The sequence below is a fragment of the Typopeltis vanoorti genome, chromosome 16 (assembly GCF_054136105.1).
Source record: "Typopeltis vanoorti isolate ZY-2024b chromosome 16, IOZ_Tvanoo_1.0, whole genome shotgun sequence".
In the NCBI taxonomy this organism is placed as follows: domain Eukaryota; kingdom Metazoa; phylum Arthropoda; class Arachnida; order Uropygi; family Thelyphonidae; genus Typopeltis; species Typopeltis vanoorti.
Window position 1 is genome coordinate 64,069,154 of NC_143564.1, and position 20,403 is coordinate 64,089,556.

Here is a 20,403-nt window from a genome sequence, read left to right on the forward strand (position 1 = left end):
TTGTAAGAAAATTAATGAAGATCTCATTGAAAAATCGACTCTGCGTAAAGAAATTTAACGTTTCTTTACGTTAAATTCAAAACCTTTTCATTTTCTCAAACTTACACAAAACCGGGATATTTTACGTGATGACCAAGTGAAACATTACAGACTCAACGCTTCACAAATACTGAAATGGAGAATTGGAATATTACAAGAGTCTCGTAACCATGCCATTTGGTGAGACTGAAGAAGAAGCTTTATAAGTGTTTTTATAAGTGCAGTTTACATTTACAGGGGTTTAGCGGTCCTCATTAAGCACATACGATCTGTGATAGGTTATGGTGGAATCGTAACATATTAAAGAGATGATGAGATTCAATAATAGCATAGGGGCTTAAATGAATTCCGCATTTTTAAGTGTTTTATGAGGGGGGGGGGTTGAAAAGGTCTCTTAGTTTCAAATGCTTTAAATAATTAGCTAAATAATTTTCCCCAAAGGAATCTTAAAGTCACGATATTTTGGAACATTATGATACCCTAAAACAGGTGGGGGGACCCCCCCTCAGTCACAGAGCATCGGTCCTCATTCCTTTCCCGGATAACTTTAGCATGTTAGCGTGAGTATTATTATAGATAACTGTTGAAAATTTTCTCGACATTACAAGATAAGTCATTTGCTGTATTCTGTTTTCACTCAACACTTTTTCAATCTAAAATATTAAAATTTTCTATAAAAAATAACTCGGTTTCTTTGTAACAAGCATCTACATTTTCTCAAACCTTCCTCATCTCCAATATAGAAAACATTCCATAGAAAAACCGCATCCCCAAACTTATCATTCGATACTCTAGCCTTATACTCGTATAAAGTTTTGTAGTTTGGTGGTCTTTATAATTAGCGATTAGTATGCAAGCATGTTCATGACAAACATTTTCTTTGGTAATGTTTTCTTCGAAATAAGCCTTTCTCATGTACTCATTACGTTTGGTATTACAGACCGTGATGGGAGCCCATTACTGAATACTCATGAATACTTTAAGATGCTTTAAAATACTGAGCCAAAAGGACATTACACGATTAGAAATGCCATTAAAGACAATGGAAACGTTAGCTTTATTATCTGAGATGAAAGAATAAAAAAAGAAACAAAAAATCAGTAACGTACATTATTGTAAGATGTCCGGACATACGATTACTTGGTGGAGTTTGCAACGTGCATCTATCGAAACAATAATTAGTGAAAAAAAAATTTGAAGTCCATTTAGATTACATCCTATTGTTAGAGTGTTTAAGGTCGCATTAAATTTAACAGATGACCTGCATTGTTCTAATATATTTTTCTAATTCCAAACACATTTTTCTTTGCGCCACTAACTTTTTTCTTCTATCCTTTATTTCTCTTTTTTGTTTCATTCTGTTCCCTTTCAAGCTATAAAATTCTTCCGAATGCTACTTAGGGACCTAGTTATTTCGGCATCTCTCGCTATTTTATGACAATTTTATGGCAGGTCTCCAGATATGATAGTTCGCCTATAAAGTATGAGAGACATTTTATGGCCGGGGAGCAGTGAAATTATGTTGGGTCGAATGTGAACCTCTCAGCATCTTTAGAAAAAAATTAGTTTCGAGATCATACACTTTGTACATTTTAGTAAAAATACGGAAATGGAAACCTAAAACAAAGCTGAATGTACCCATTACACAAAACGAAGGGAAAAAAATGAAGAAAGAGAGTTCTTTCATTCATAATCTAACAGATAAATAACCGTTGCCTGGATTACACCTGTCATATTCACAAAGAATTGGGCAGCTCATTTATACCCCACACACCCAGACACTGACAAATATTTCAAGACTAATTTATGATGGTCTACCAACCTTGGTTTTAATCCTTAAGGCATAGCGAATATTGAATTACGAACTTAGTTTTGATGAGGTTTCACGTCATGATTGTGTTTATTTTATGTATCAGTGAGCAATATTTGTAGTTAGTGGGAAGCGGTGAAAAGTTATGGATAAAGGATTTCCATTGGCAAGCAAGAAGATACCGAAACGTCAACTAAATCATAATTTTTGTGCGAATACTGTTCACATTTACTGAGGAATGGTTAGGGTTAAAGCTTTAACCACAGATTTAACGAAAACTTTGTCGATCGATATTACAAGAGGACTAACTGGAGAGAGCCTCTGTGTTCGAAATGCGGGTTACCAGCAGACAGCTATACTGAAAAATTATAATTGCACTGTGTCCTAAGTATACGGTGATTAAGATGCTGCAACGTAGTTTGAAGTTGCTTCTTAATTGCCATTCGGTAATAAAAAAAAAATAAAGTCAAAGTAGGTCCATCTTTTGGCAAAGTATAGAACTTACATTAACTCTGTTCAGTTATTGTATACCCTTGTCGTATTGGGGAAAAAAAAGGTTACTTATATATGAATCAATCTAAGACTCATCTGGTTGTCGCCGAGGGACGATCGTAACTCAACTGATTTCATTTTGTTTTCGTTCACATTTGGGAGTTCTCCAGTATGAAGAATAAATAATTGTTGTGGAAAACAGTCATCCAGGAGGAGACAATAAATAATGCGCTGTCTGCTGATAGAACTGGGTAATATAACGCTGTCAATATTTTCTAACTTTTAATTTTAATATTTTGAAATTAAAACTTTCAAAACTTTTATTTACGGAGAAGTGCTGTCAGGACTTCTCCAAGGAGTTCTTCTACAAATCAACAACGCAGAGTTTTTTTGTGTGTTTTTCTCCTTTGTTATTCTTCCAGAAATCACGTACTACACAAGTTAACTTTTTCCAAACTTTGTGATTAGTGAAACCGCCCTTGGCAATAATTACTTATCAGGTTATCTCCAGCTTCTTCTAAAAGTTCGTCTTAAAAGTTCAAAGCATCTTTTTTCTCTTCAGTATTTATGTCACCACCATCTGTTTGAGTCACAATAGTGTTACGAAAACTTGAAACCGTAATGTTATTGTTTTATTTATTTTTTCTTTTGCTGATCTACTTTGATATTTCTTTCTTTTTTCCCCAGTAACTTCTAAGCTCCGTCTAAAGAAAAAGAAACCATTTTAAATAATCAGATGTCTTCAACAAGCTTCTCAGATGCAAATCTCTTACATTAATAATTAGCATTTTACAAGTAGTTAATTAATTCTTCAGACTCCGAGTTCTTAATAGCTTAATTCTTATCCTTTTTGTCTGTTATTTATTTATTTTAAACACCATGGATTTTTCTCTTCCGTTATTTCTTCCATTATTCCAACTGGATTACTCGATTCATTAAGTCTATCAGTGTTGACTGCTTTCTTAATTTAACGAAGTAATTCCTCGATTTTGAACGAAGAAATTTACGCAGCAGATTAAAACTCCGTAAATAATGAAGGGAAATTAAGGAAAATTAATTAAGGACTATTAAGGAAAATTACCTTGTGGTATAATAAAATTTTTGTAATGTTTTTAATTAATTATAAAACATCACGAAGTTATCGCCATTTTTCTGATAGAGTTTCGTTATTCTTATCAAAGCTTTGAAATTAAAAAACAAATTATCCAAAAATTATTACTTATGTCCAAGTGTATTTAACTCTTGGGTTTCCCTAGAGTTAGTTTTATTTGTTCACAGAAATAACTAATTACTGCAGGAACAACAATACTTCTCGGTTAGGTGGCGCTAACATAACAGCAAGTGCAAACTTGCCATTATTGTTTGCGGTTATGACAAGCTGGTAATTTGTTCTGAATGAAGCGCGCTCTGCCACCTTAAACAAAAGGAAGTTTAGAGAGAATTTTCTCACATAAATTGCTCTCCGCTATCTCTGTTATTCGTCATAGTGATGTAATTATATTGTAAAAGTTCATTTTCTCTCTAGTGGTGTTAATCAAGGCATATAAAATGCTTTTAGCTGTCATCTTTTGTTTTCTAAAGACATTTAAACGTGTTTCAGAGGCTTATGGCACGGAATATTTCTTTTTATTAGGAGAAAAATTATTCATGAAATTTACTTTACGACTAATGGCGTGACTTTACGGCAATAAATATATTTCTTCTGAATTATTAATGTATTTCGTAATTTTTCCGGCAGGTGGTAGCATTGTTTCAGCTGTTACAGCATTCCAAACATGGCATGTCCACTTTCTGCCTATGCCAGAAGAAGAACGAAGTGTGCAGTTTTATCTCTGTATACGTGTAGAAATCTTGGCTACTTTCTAACAATAAAGTGATGACGTCAACAGTTCAAAGAGGGTCAGACTGCTGTTAATGAGCGGAGAGGACTGTCCGAACTTCAGAATGTAAATACACCTGTGTGCTTTTGCATGACAATGGAATAATTTTCATCATTTCCTGTCGTAAAAGAGAAATGCATATCTTTGTTATCATCTGAAGCCTCTCTCTTCAATGACCATTGCAGTTGCATGTAGTTGATCTGGTTCAACAGTAGCATCATCGTTTGCATAAGAGATCCTCCATCACTCTCTTCACAAGGACCAATGCCAATAAATACTACTTGATGTGACGTTCTGTGAGATTACAAATATCTAAGAACGTCGATTTTTTGACAATGACGTGAAGAGGAAAGACCTCAGCATGTTTGGAATACTCGAACAGCTATTACATTATCAATGCCTGCGTAAAGCAGTCTCGACGGAGGGATCTTTGCCCTTCTGGAGGATTGATAGATCATGCGTTAGAATCTCATCTACTATGCCAAGAATCTTTATAAGGTTTCACACAAAGGACGATATAACCGGTCGCATAGTGAGGTAGCAGTGTTTCCTCTAGGAAATTTGGATGTTTCATCCTACGATATGACAAACCGGCCTGAGAACACACTCAATTAACAGTCAGAATACGCAGGCCTCATAGTCTTGGTTGCTTCAGCTTAATTCTAAACAGCCTAAGCTATTAATATTGTCACCTGCCTAAAAATATGTGACAAACACAACAAGTTTTCATTTGCGTATTCTGAAATGTTAGAATATATACAAATGAATATGCTAGTTTTGTTAAAATTGCCATCAGAAGTTCAAATACTTTATTTTATTTTCTGATTTCGAAACGACATTTTTTTTATCTTTCGACCTAATGCAAGCCTTTCACACTGGGATAACGAATGCAGAAAGTTCACGCTTGCTTCTCTCTGCTAGATAAAAGAAAACACGTATTCACACGATTCTGAAACTGTTTCACGTGATAAAATTATGGCTCGAGACCATAAATTTGCAACTGTTGCAAGCCACTTGCGGTACTTGGAATTTTTACATAAAATCAAAACGTATCAGATCGCATTTTTCTTTGCAGAAATAAATTACCCTTTGAAGGTGCCAGTATTACTTATAGGTCAAAAAAGTTCCAAACTCAATATTCCAATTTCTGAATTAACAGGTGAAACAACGTCACCGTCGTTGTTCTGCACTCCAGTTCATACAACGAAAGACGGATTCGCGCATCTCCGAGATCCCAATAACCGGCACTGTCATTAGCAGAGATTCCACCAATAGTCAGCTCAATATCTCAATAATGGATGCTTCCTTAGGCCAACTGTTGACTCCACAAGAAGCCCCACATATGTCTCTCAGTTCATCTCCATCCTTTGCGTTTTTTCTTACTGAACATTAACATTATTTTATCAAATATACTGTCCAATTTATCTCTCAGATTAAAAATTTTAGAAACGGGTGAATATAATGAAATTGAAGAAACTGTGTGTGTGTGTGTGTGTGTGTGTGTGTGTGTGTGTGTGGTACATCATCAAGAAAGTAGCCATTTATCAATTTGGAAATGTACAGGAGCAGAATGACTCTTAACCAAAAACTGACATTAATCGAATCGTTGTTAAAAGGATAGTTCATCACGTGCTTCATTGCCGATCAGTGCTGCATAACATCTATCATAACTCAGTTCCAAACTATAAGTCTTTAATGTAGGATGACCAAACTTGGTTTAGAATAAGAATTTGATTTTTATTGCACTGCGTTAGACATTTTGCCATTTTGAAGGTATATTTAAAATTTCAAATATAGCTATTAAAGCTTCCATATAGAGCATCCTTGTTAGTTGGCAGATGACTTGGTTTTTTATGTGTAGTGATAAGCTACAAACAAACTACAAACAAAAATAAATACGCGGATTTATTTTTCAACAACCTTAATGTCTTTTTTCATTCGAATCTCTCCCGTACGTCCCTTTTGTCTGATGTGACACATACCACATGCGCATAATATTTTATATATATTGGCTTTTTGTTTTGAGAGGTGGAAGAATTTGGGTTATTTAAGCATTATAGAGAGCCTCCTACCTTAGTCGGTATAAAAGAAGCTCTCTGGTTAGAAAGACCTGAGTTCGAACCCCCCCCCCCCGTCTAGGACGCGAAGATCCTTTACGGGCCCTTTCAACTGAAGGTGAGTTAGTTAGTCTCATACGGTGATGGAGGGTTCCCTCCTGGAATGGAGGAAACAGCCATCATTTGGCTTCGTGAACACACACATCTTCAGACTAAAAGGCTGTTGGACAAGGAAAGCAACGGAAAACTACCTTGTTCTATAATAATAATTCCCTAGTAAAAGTAACACTGATAACCCACGAACATTTTCCCAACCATTTTGTTGAAGAAAGAAAAAGAAGAGGCAGAATTTTAAACATTGTTTTCGTTATGTCAATGAAACTTTGATGTACTGTTTCAGCCCACCACCTGTTTTATCTGTGGTGATGTTGATGAACTGTAAAGTGATTGCAACAGTTAACGAACAATGAAGCACGTGACATCTCCACACGATATGAACTATCATTTTAACAATTCGTTTATGTTTTAAGAATCATACTGCTACTCAGAATTTTCAGTTTGAGAAATACCTATATTCCTGATGAAGTACGTAGTAGGGCATACAAAATTGTATAATAAATTCTATTTTCTACTAGTTTATATTTTTATTTTGCTGTTATACTCAATCTGTTTTAGAGGCTCCATGTTTGATGTCTACAGCAAGGTTTGCGGTGCATTTAACCCTGTGTACTAAGGTATGATAGATTTAAAACCATTCATATATAAAAAAAAGCTAGATTTTAATGCAGAAAAATAATATCAAGCTATCTACGTACTCGGAACATAATTTATCACAATGGCTAGATAACTGGATTTAATCGAACAGCATTTTGTATACTTTTAAAAGATCAAACTGGCAACACGCAACTGCTGTTGTGCTGTTCAAAGAACGATGCACGTCAACCAGCAATTGCAATATAAATCTGATTGGTTTTCTTTATAACGCCGTCGTTAGATGACGTGCTTACCGCAAATTTGCGGCCCAGTGCAATCTCGATCCTGTGACATTTCTGCATAGGCCTATAAAAGTACTCTGGGTATAGCAACACTGAGCCGAATTATTCCGTGTTTTGGAAGAGCGATGCTTTAGGGAGAGAGAGAGAGAGACTGTATTATACTTAATAGTACTGATAGCGAGACTACTGAAATATTAAAAATAATTATTTAAATTCACCAAAATGCTTTCCATATACAATTCTTTGTTCCTCTTCCATCCATCCATAAAGGGCCTCCGACGTTAGTACTTCCTACGAAACTACGTGCTCTAACACATACATATGGAAGCGATGAATCAGCAGTGACAGTCACTAGTGTACACAAGGATTAGACATGTCACATAGCAGAACTAATGGTCTCTAACTGAGGATGAGTTGACACTTTAATCCAAGCGTTCTCCACGTGATAACTACTAATGGAAAGATTATTAATATTAGATGCCTCTCATCTCAAAGGCTTCTGCTTTCATCTGCTTTTGTCTTTACTAGGCATAAATTTGTCTTGCAGATCTAATCAACATTCGCTACAGAAATGATGCGCATATAAATATCCAATAGCTAGCGGCATCAACATTATGAAGGTGTGTCCATTGGCATTTATAACGCTATTTATGTATGGAAAGGAAAATGAAAAACATTTCAAAATGAAATGTGGGGTCGTTTTCTTTTTCAAATTTAATTCTAGTTTGTTCTTCCAAACAAGCTTCGAATATCTCTGCATTTATTTGCAATGAACGTAAAAAAATCTGAAAATGGTACTAGTTTTTCACTAGTGTCAGTAATAGATGAAATTATTCAATATTCTCCAATAATGATAAATTGCAAGAATGCTAAGAATCTACACTCCATATTCCGTGAAGATCCATTTCGAGAGATAAAGACTTGTCTCACACTTTAAAACCAACAAGCTGCAAGTTCGACCACGGACACGATGTTTGTGATTGTCTGTTAGTGAGAGATGAATTTCATTGGCTGGTGCGAGACTATTATCCTGCGTACTGGATGGCTAAAGTAGCAAGAAACAGTTTCATGTTAGGATCTCTAGAAGAAGGTTTCCAGAAAGTGTAAAAAATAAATGTAAAAAATACAAAAACATTCAAAAATAATTGAAAGAAATTCCACCTCCGGTACTAATGTACTATAGGTTTACACCCCTTCATGGAAGTCGCATAAAATGTATAAGTTTTTTTTTTTTTTTGGACGGGGGGGGGGTAAAGGAAGCGATAAACTGTTCTTATAGAAATTCATAAATAAATAGTAATTGAACGAAATACTTAAAATACTAGATACTGTATTGAGTTCCTTTGCATTTCTTAGTATCAACCGAAGACGTGTATATGAAAATATTCTGCGCTAATCAAACCTTCCTGCGAGTTCTGACAACCTAAGGAAAGCATTTGAACATTTTATTTGGAGTTTTCGTGCGCTTTTGCTTTCTGAACAAGAACGTCTACCCTCTTTTTATACATCCATTTAAAAGAGTGTGTTGCCAAGTGTGTTACCAGTTCAAAGTAGAAAGCGGTTGATAAATAACCATTGTAAAGTGCTCTTCGCTCAATAGATGAACGTGAGATTACTCTCAGCCTTAGTTCTTCTCTATGCAAATGAACTTGAACATCTCCTTTACAATTACGTCATTAAAAATCAAAAGACTTTATGGTCTAAAAATGGTTTAATGCAGCCTTTCTTCATCTTTTTATCCTGGTGGAAACCCCTGAAATAATTTTAGGTCTCAGGAAACCCTTCCCACCTGAATAAAATGCATTATATCTTTGTATCAACCGGAGACATAATTAATTATCAGCCATAATTAAAGAGGAGGTGTTCGGAGTCCTGCAGCGAAAAATGTATTGGACGAAATTCAACCAAACGTGGTGTAAGTAAAGATAAAAAAAAGTACAAAATGCCACCAGGGGACATTTGGTGCTATAACCGCCAAATGGTTAGGGATCAATCAATAAAGAGACACAAGGTATCAATTTTCCGGTTTGTATTTCTTACAAATGTGGTTTTCAACATGTCCTCCTTTCAATTATTCTAAGAACTGCATTCTGTGAATGATATTTTCTACAGAGGAGCGCAAAAGATCTGCATTGATTTCCCTCACAAACTGCGCTATTCGGCGTCTTTCAAGGTTGCTAAATCAGGAACATGTCCTCCATACACCATGCGTTTCAGATGGTGTCACGACCAAAAATCGTAGGTGTTGAGATCAGGCGAATGAGGTGGCGACTAATTACTCTGTGTTCTGTGAAGTGTTTTCGTAACATTCGCTGTACTGGCAATCCAATGCGAGGTGGTGCTCCATCCTGCATGAATATGGTAGTGCCAAGGCATCTTCGCTGCTGTAGTTACGGAACAAAGTTGCTCAGCATCTCTCGATACCTAATAGCAGAGAGGGTATAAGTCACTGGTCTTGTTGGGCGAAGTTCTTCGAAAAAATACGGACTCATGATAAAACGATGCAGTAAAACCACACCAAACTCCGACTTTCGGTGAGTGTTAAGGGGTCTGATGGAACACACGAGGATTATTCGCAGCCCCAACGCAGCAGCAATTGTCTGAGTTAACACTACCGTTCAGATAAAAATGTGCCTCTTCACTTCACGAGATCTTCCACAGCCATGCATCATCCACCTCCATTCGAGCCAAGAACGTCAGGGCAAATTGCAATCGAGTTTCCGCGTCACCATGAACTTGAGCATGGGAGATCGTTTAGGGGAAAAAACTCGGCATTTGATGCAGGATTTTCCACACAGTTGCGTATGCCATGTCCAGTTGCCTTGATATTGCCGAGCACTAGTGGACCTTTGTGCGTTATTCATTCCGTGTTCCACGATGGCATTTGCGACTTCAACTCGTTAAAAAATAATCCATTTGCGCCCTCGTCCTGGCCTAACTGCTAAAGATCGCTATTTTTAAAGTAAAATCATTTTTAAGAGCCTCCGTAGCTCAGTCAGCATAGACGAAGCCCTTTGGTTGGAAAGACTGGGTTCGATTTCAGTCAGCGAAGTGAGGAATCGAACCCAGTCTCATCAGACCCCTTTACTTGTCTCTTTCGACTAAAGGTGCGTTAGCTGGTCTCATACAAAGATGGGGGGGTTTCACCCGGAAACTCGTGTTTTTCACCCCCCCCCCCGAAGCAAACCGGCCCCCTTGAACACACGCATCTACAGTCATAGGATACTCTGGGAGGCATAGGACTAACCACCTTATGCTTGAATTATGGTTAAGAAAACAAAGAATAGTTTGGGAGGTTGTAGGCGCTTAAGTGTCTGTTAGAACCACTGATGGATGGAAAATCATTTTTCTAAGATTTGTTATTATCCTTGGACTTTTTCTCCTATCCCTCAAATGCCGGAAGCGCGGAAATCAAAGTGCAGCATTAGCGTTACCGCGTTGTTGATAGTAAAGCTTGACTAGCAATGCACGTTCCAGACAGGTGAGATCCACAGCACTTCAGTCTGATCAGAATGACACGAATACGTTTCGGTCTTCCTTATATCCCCCAACTCTCAGTAGAATTGGTGATTCTAGCGCAAGTTGTCTGCTGACGACAGAATTTTATACTTTTTTTTCCCTCTATAAATGAAAATCCCATGTCGGTTGAATTTCGTCCACTACATTTTTCACTACAGGGCTATGAACTCCCTCTATACATAATCTTTTATTCAGAGTATATATATATATATATATATATATATATATATATATATATACTCTGAATAAAAGATTAAGTATTAGAAGCCGAACACCAGAATTTCATTAATGTCAGAGAAAAGATTTGGCAGTTGTTTTCGGGATAACTCTTGCTTCTAATATTGCGAGTATGTGTGTAATTGATTGCGTGCAAGATAGATATGCCACCAGATGCTTTCAGACTTAAACGATAAGGTAAACAATAATTCAGTGGAAGATATTAACATTCTTAATATTAATTTAAGTAATGATGCATTAAGATGTTAATGGTCTGTTAAACATTTGCAGACATGCTTATTATCTGATGTCGGACATTATGTAAAATATCCAGTAACGAAATTTAGTCTATGTATACTGCATTTGTGAATTTTAATCCCAGATTATACCGATATACTGGTTCTAAGTTTATAATGGACGTAGTGGCTACAATCCTTTGGCAAAGTCCTCTCTTACCGGTTTAAAGCAAACAATCTCAGATTATAGTTTATTAAGTATATGGATTCAGTGTCGGCTCTCGAGCGCGCGCGCGTTTATGTTGTCTCTGTAATAAATACGATTTCAGGACTTTGTGCATTCGCAGTAAACGTGAACTGAAATAATGATAACCTTCAGTGATATAAATTTGTATAGTTGGTAAAACGTTCAGATGGACTTTAACTAAACATAATACTTTCTTTGAAAACGATATTATCCGGTCCTTAGAGACAAGAAGCTGTTGTATTAATTAACATTTAATTTGTAGATTCCTATTAGGCCTATCACGATATACACTTGGCAACAGTTTATAAATTAGCTGAACTAACACCATTTGCTATTTTGATCAATACCAGTTCTGTTCACCACGATCTCCTAACCATTGCTTGTTACAAATATACTCAACACAGAATAAGAAATTGCCTAGGCAAGAGAAGGAAATAGAAATAAGTACAAGGAATGAAAAGACTAAAAAGGTCAAAGGACCGTACGTGTGTGACAGAAAAAGCACTTCAGTATAATCCTTTTACCGGAGAATACGGTAAACGTATTCCCTTTCCGCTCTTTCTTGTTCTCCCAAGAAGTGCATTTTATTTTTTTTTATACTAAGACAGTGTCCGTCTGCTTGGTTGTTCGTAATCCTTAATAAACATCAACGGTTTCCGTCCGTTCCAATGTATCAATGATATTTCTGTACTCATAGTGACAAGAAAGACGCTATCCGAATAAAAATGTCAACTCTGATTGACTAACCAGACGTTTGGACTTGGCAGATATCCGCAAGAAGTTAAATTCGTTTCACTAACTTGGAGATTGGATGCAGGTCGTCTAAGCTTTCTTAGAAAGCGATTCTATTCACTATTTACAAATATCAATGAGATGAAAATGCCAGTACATAGATGGCGCTAGAGGTACTGTATTGGTATGCATAGGTAATATGTTTGCAAGGTAATGGGGACATCTTGATAGCTGTTTGCATTATTTTGCCGTCCCAAAGACACAGTAAACCCGCGTCATTCTTCCAAACAAGCTAAACAACCAGAAGAATACACACAGTTAACAGTGAAATGCTGGCCTCAGAGCCTTAATTATTTTGGTCGTAGTTTCAAACCTAAACATTACGTATATATGTAGAACAGGCTGTAGATGTCCTGTTTTGTAATGAGGTTTTGCTTTCCTAAATTGCGAATAAAAATAAAATAAAAATCATTCCGTTATTTAAATATGCATCGTGTTAATTTGAATGTGCTGTCCGCTCTGAGCAATATAAACGGCGCAGATAAAGTCGTTTGCCTTCAGCCAACCAGCATGGTTCCCCAGACTTCACTAATTCTGTCAGCGTTCAGCGGGATCCTACCACAAGCATCTGATCAATGTTCCAAGTCTATTTATAATGCTTTGCTGCATTTCGGAAAGGTGAAAGTTCGCAGAGGGTGCGGGTACCGTCTTATTTTAATTAAAGGTAGTGACGGACTCTTTAATTAAGTTTCAAGTTCGAAGCAAAAGGCGGAAGGAAGGAACACGCAAAAAAATATAATAAGGAAGATAATTGTGACCAGATAAAGAGCTTGACACGTGATTACTACAGGGGTAAAATTGTTTTTCGGTGTTTGATGTACGCCTTAGGAAACAGAAATGCCGTTATGTATTCGGTAAGTTCCTCTTGGACAACGCAAAGAATTAAGACCGCAAGACAGGAAACTTCCGAAGTGTTAACACTGAACATAATGGAGCACTTTCTTTATTTTTTCAGAAGGAAACTCCATGATAAGGTGATGTATTACTAAAGGATAATTGTTTTAGTTAGCTAACTTTATTGCAATTTTATTGTGCATGAAATATTGTTTCGAAATGTATGTAGTCATATAACAGCAACTTGTGTATCTCATCATATCGTAATATTCTTTAACGAGAATTTATTTAAAAGTGGTATGAATTGACTGATAATTACGGTGTGATAATAATTACTAAGATTAATAGATTTGTAAAAGCCTGGATAGAGTATTCGCTTTCCATCTAAACAGGTTATGGGTTCGCAGATTAGAAGTGACTATACGGCGTCCAACAAGAGACGTCAAATATGAATGAAATAACTGAGTTTCCTCTGCTCGTAAAAAAAGCTGAGTTTTATATCATCTAGGACGGGAACTTCCATATAAATAAGGATGAGTTAACTGTCTTATAGAGCGGTAGCAGGATTTTACTCCTTCTGGAAACTCTGAGCTTCATTTTCTTCACTTATGTCAGAACTAATCGCCGGAGAATGCACTCAATTGACGGATTAAAATCATCCCTGGACATTGTCGAAAAGGTTAGGTTTGAAAATACCGAAACAATTTAGGTTATGGAGCGAGTTTCAGATAGCACAGTTTTAGAAAATTGTAACAGGAGTAAGAATCTGATGGATATGGGCGACGATATTTATCCCTTAAAAACGTGATTATAACCAAGAAAAGAAAGGTTACAGGGGACAGGATACCAATATTTATCAAATGCATAAAACTGCGTATAAAATATTTATTGCATATAAGTCAAACATTGCGTGAATGTTGCAAATAACATCCTGTATTAAGATATTTACTATTTGTACATCATACTTTAAAACAATACTCCAATATTTAAAAAAACATATGTTGGGAAAATTGTCAAAAAAAGCAACACTGCTGCTAATTACTGGTCATTAAAAATAACTGAAAATAATTTTTATCACTTCTGGTTCTAATAATAATGCCAACAACAACGGTAATTATAACATGGAGACAATACATCCCACTGCTAATCTCAAATGCATTTTATGTTGACAGCAACAACCCAGAGCGATTCAACAAATATTAATAGACTACTTGCCTATCTACGTTCATGGACTATTAGGCGATTGCGTCAAGCTATGATATCTGAGCTCTACTTAATATTTTAAACTTCAAGGTTTCGGTTGATAACAATGACATTTAGAAGGATTCATCAGAAACGAAAACATGTATAGGATGTCACCGTACTCTTTGATAAAACGGACCAAATGAATAGAAAATATTTAAGTAAACAAAGTTGAAATTTAGTTTGAGAGGTTACGTAATGGCAAGATTCGAATACGCAGCTTCTTGGTTGGAGAAAGGATACGCTAACCACTCGTTTTACCAGGCTGACTGGTTCTGTACGATTATTATTTTCGATCTTTCAACAGGAAACATGGCTTCGTACATGGAAGCCAAGTCATGAACTCCATGAATTATTCAAATTCATATCTATACTTGAAAGTACACGGTTTGATATTCGTGCAGATAAAAACCACAGCACCCAATGGAAAACGATCTCACATTGTGAACATATTTCGACGTTGAATTTAATAAAACTTGAATTAATGCCTTCGGAACTGCATTAAATGAATAGTTATGTAGGATAATCGATATAAATGTACTATCACTATGGCAACGGTCAATAAATATTTATCTTTGTAATATATGCATATTTAAATATTTGTTCCGTTTTTTGGGGAAGAGGAACTACGCAATGCAATAAATGAGCTCCGTTTTAAAGAATAATAAATGAACAGAATTGTAATGAACAGGAAAAAAATAAATAAAAATAAATAGCGAACCTTAAGAACAGCGAACCAGGAAAAACTGCAACCGTATTTGAACATCTGCTAAATGGGAGTGGTAGAAGATTCAAAAGGAGACAGATATTTATATTTCTCAGTATTAGACTTTTAAATTAGGAATTTCGTCTTCAGTTCTAGACATCCCCAATCTTGTGTCTCTGATTCAAAAACTGTTTTGCATTTTTACTCGGTTTTTACCAAGATAAGAACCCCACGGCTCTTCCTGCCTCGCCTCATCCAAGAAAAGGAAACAATGGCGACTGTAATTCTATAATTGTTCTATTTGGGGGTGGGAGGGATGTCCCTTCCGTTTTTAGTAGGTAATTCGATATCAGACTGGCTGTCTCTTACATTTAACTTTCGATTTGAGGAGAAAGTTGTGGGCACTTGCGAACATGCACGGATTGATTCGCCATCGAAATTGTGTGCTTGCGAGTATTCACTGTCTGTATTGATCAGAAAGCTTGTAAAATAAAATAATAAATCCGCTAACGCCTTTTTTATTCCCCAAAGGGAATAGGAGAGGCCGTTTTAGTCCTATCTAACTTTTCGAAACTGAGGGGACAGTCACTCTCCACCCTTATCCGGTCAGAGATAGTTGACCCAAACTATGAACGATATTAAACAACATCTAGTGAAGAGTACGGCTGAGAGATTACAGAGAAGTTTTTTGAATGTTGTGACAGATTTAGGTTGAGCGCGATATCACTTAATTTTCGTAAAAATATGAACTTACAGCTAATATAATTTTTTAACTAAATAAATTATGCAGACACTTCTTTGTTGATATTATCAAGGGTACAAACAATACGGGTTGAGATCCACCTAATTCTGAGAACATTGGTGATCACAAACCTATTGCTTTCATATAACTCGTACTATATATGATATGTTAATACAGCATTCGAAGTATGATACTTCGCATGCCACAACCTTTATTATGTAACATCGCAGTTCTAAATGTGAGCTGTCTTTGCTGCGGAGCTCAATTTTAGCCAGCAAAAGATAAAGCTTGTAGCAAAGGTGTCATTCGACATATTTCGGTTTGCATTTATTGCTCTATTTCAGAATAAATTTTATTCAAAGGGCCGGCCAAATTTCGTTGTGATCATCAACAGAGGTCTGTTGTGGCGATCTTAACACCGCTAGTGTAATCAGTGGCAATGCATTTTACTTTGTCATTTCTCTTTCTTTTAAAAGTCTATTTTCGTTTCTATATTTCCATATTTAGTTTCACTGTCATCAGTGAGAGGGCGCTTGCTCTGGCTAGTTTATAAAATATTCTGAATTAAAAGCAATATTATACTTTTTTCCCCTTTCAAATCTCAAAGCCGTTTCAGTTAAATATTTAGACAAATTTAGTGTAAAGCAACGTATTTGATGCATCAGTTCCTTATATTCATCTAAATGGAGAAAGAGATTAATGATTCACTGCTTGGAACATTTAAGCATAACCAGACTATTTTTACATCAGCTATCTAACTTTTCTAATTTTCGTAAAAATTATTCGCCTTTACGAAACTCTACACAGCATTGGCTTAAAGTATTTTAAGGAGTTTTTCAGCCCTTACTGAAGATATATCAGAAACGTGTTCCTGTTTTTCATAAATGGATAAGTTTTGCATTTTCAATAATAAATTGTAGAACTTTATTTTAATATAAGAACTTTCAGGCAACAATTTCAAAGTGCAAATTTATGCAATCTAAAATATTCTTTTAAATATCTTTCAGTGTGTTTAAGAAGCAGTCGCCCAACAACAGGGTAACGCTATACTTGAGCACGCGGGAGTTTGTGCACGAAGGAAGTCGTGTGACTCCTATCGACGGTGTCGTTTTAATAGATCCTTTGTACCTGAAGGAACGCAAAGTGTTCGCTATGGTTCTCCTCACGTTCCGCTATGGAAGGGAGGACGAGGAGGTGATGGGACTAAAATTTTTTACTGAAGCTATTCTTGATTTCAAACAGGTGAGTTGAGCCTCAGAATTGCTTTCGCCAGATTCCATTAGCTTTAAAAATCACGTTAAAAATATCTTATGCAGAAATATATAATAAAATATGTTTTCTTATGCATGAGGCCAGTTAACTAAGTCATTTCTCAGCTTTCCATACATTAATTCCGTTTATATTAATAATTTAGCATAGTTGTGAAGGTATTGAACAATTAGCGACGATGTTGTCTTCTGGTTAACTCTCGGTGTTCCCCATTTGTATGTTAGAAGGACGCAGACACCCTAAGCTGCGTATGAAAATTAGTCATGTGACAAGGAATGGATAGAATTTTTACGATTCGATGAATATTAAAGCAGTTGCAGTGTTGGTAACTCTTGATGGACTTATCAGTCCTCGGAGAAGTCAAGCTAAAATTGACCGTTGTAATCTGGAGATATTTTGAATTATGGCCTAAGTAACCAAGGCTACCAGGGAAGTGTACAATGTGTGCCACATTGTACACTTCTCTGGTAGCGTGAAAAATTATTGTTTCAGGGTAGGAGTAAATTCTTCTACCTTCGCACCAGTGGCGGCCGGTGAAAATTTTAAGTGGGGATGCTGCATATATATATATATATATATATATAATATTAATAAATAAATATTTAAATATTAAAAATTGCTTTATTTAAATATATATATATATATATATATATATATATATATATATATAAATAAAATATTAATATATATATATATAAAATATTAATATATATATATATATAATATTAATAAATAAATATTTAAATATTAAAAATTGCTTTATTTAAAATGTTTCGTCTTCACCACGAACAAACACCAACAATAATAGTTTCGTATCAGTAGCAATGACAAGCGCAAATGAATATCGGCGTTAGATCGCAGTGCATTTGTTTCGTGTAACGATAATTGAAAAAATATAATTCTTTTCATATTTCCAACAGAGACTCGTCATAATTTAGACTTGTATCTATAATAAATAAATAATTATATGTTATTTTAACAAAATAAAATACGATTGACAAAAAATAGTTCACCACGCACTCGCACCAATAATAAACGTTTCATATCTCACAGAAATATGGCGCGTAAGCTTACTAAAAATACACTACCGTATGAGCAGTTACGGTTGGGAATGACGTAACGTGCAATGACAAGAGCAAACGAATATCGGCGTTAGATCGCAGTGCATTTGTTTCGCAATCTAAAGCGTTAATCGAACAATTCCAATCATTAACTATTCAATCAATGTCAAAACATAAGCTGTAACCTTTAACATGTTGTACTGCATTTATATAATGTTGTAAGCATTGTTATTATTTATAAACACAAACAAATTTTTATTTTTTCCTTGGGGATGCTGCAGTGTCGCAGTGCTTATGTACAGGTCGCCAATGCTTCGCACGAACCTAAATAACTCAACCTTAGTTGAAAGGCCCTTATTTCACTGAGCAAATTACGAAGACGATATAGTTTAATGAGTCAGAGAAAGTCAGACAATGGAAGTATTGGTTTCATTATCGTAATATTTGCACCGTACTTACGAGGTACAAACTAATAATATTTCCAGCCCTAGTTTGGAAAAAAAAGGGCAATGAGAAGTACTATCATTCCCAACATGCAATACTTCGTTTAACTATTTCTACTGAAAACTACAATTAAAAAATAATTGAATATATAATTATAATTTCTTGTATCATGTTGATTATTGCAAGTATCTAATTTTTTGCAATCAACAACAATGGTGCAAGAAGTTATTAACGATACAAAACAATTAATAATAAATGAAACATTAATAAAACAATTATTGCACTCAATAATCATAAAGTATTTTTATTTCTGGCAAAAAAAAGTCACATAATTCCACTAATAGGCATCATTTCCCATTATTTCCAGAAATGATGATTATTAATGTATCTAATCAGTGTTTAATTGATGTTAGTAGGTCATCTATTCTATTATTTAATCCGTAAATGAGATAATTAAATGAAATATTGCATGTGTTCGTAATGACAATATCTGGCCAAACCTGAATGGTAAAGACGAAAGAATAAACACTTGTGCGCCAGTTTTCTGTGCTCAGATTAAAATAAATAATGACGAAAATGATCTGACCAACCAAAAAACCTAAAAAGTTTCGGAACTGATTTAAAAATGCCATAGAACAGGACAGAATCATTGTAACTGTTTCGAAGTCATGTTTCCGAAACGCATGGCAAAATTGATAGAAAACGTCTTATTTCTGCTAAGTGGGTTTCGTTTAGTCTATATGTTCGTTAGCACTCGTCTGAAAGCCTTGATTTATTGATAACCTCGAAATCAGCTATCCCTAATGGCTAAAGAAGGAGATTAGCTGCCAACTATCTTTAAAACAGTTAAAGCTAAAGGAGTGCAGACTACTTGAATTCCAAAAGGAGTAGGCAGAGCTCCAGTAAAATTTAAAAATAAAATATAACAACATAAAATACGCAAATTGTAAATATGTTTGTATCTTTCCCTTTTATTTCATTAACTTTTAATTAGTTGGTTTATTTATTTTTATTTATTTTCTATGAATTTGTAAAATCTATCTAAAAATGGCAACTTTTTGAATTGAGTTAGCACAACTCGAAGTATCAAGTATTTCCATGAAAAATGGAAAAAATAAAAATGGAGAGATAAAAAATGAAAACAAAGGCTACCTTTATTAAAGGATGCACAAATTTAATTAATAAATTGCTCAATGTTCAGCTGATAATAAATATTAAATAGCAGAACTATGGTTGCAATATTTTAATCACGAATGATATATGCACTTAAACACAAGAAAGATATTTAATTAACCAAATATTTCGGTCTGGAAATAGCAGACCATCCTCAGTGGTATTACAAGAACAGTTTTAAAAAAATACAAGCCAGAATACTAACAATAGATCGTTAAAAATAGAACACGCCACGTGATGTTATATCACTAAGTATAAAACGGAATATTTTGAAGTAGAGACATAATTTGGGGAAAAAATGAGTAATCTTGATTAGACTACCAGATTTTTGATATAGATATACAGTCATTACGATTCAGGTTGGGACAATGGAGCAAGGCCTCCACGCTTTCCTTGAACAAACGTTCGAACCTATAACGGGATCTATGTAAGAGGCGAGTCCTGGACCAAAAGATTCTGTGGTCAGTTTCAATCCTGTGTTGAGCCAATCCACACTTTTCAGGTTTGTTGTGAAGAATGGAGGATTGATGTTCTTGGATTCTTTTTTCAAGAGAACGTCCAGTCTGCCCAAAATAGGAGAGATCACAGTTGCAAGGAATTTGATAAACTCCAGGAAGAGATAAAGTTGAGCGTTTGTCTTTAGGAGAAG

General features: G+C 35.3%; 1 protein-coding gene across 1 annotated transcript in view; it reads left to right on the plus strand.

Annotated features, from left to right (window-relative positions):
- The window catches only part of LOC150098076 (phosrestin-2-like), a 57,296-nt gene that overhangs the window by 29,515 nt on the left and 7,378 nt on the right, over nt 1–20,403 (plus strand). The window contains 2 exon segments of the mRNA XM_090406674.1: nt 16,815–17,103; nt 20,189–20,215. Coding sequence (XP_090262800.1) covers nt 16,815–17,103; nt 20,189–20,215 — 316 coding nt within the window.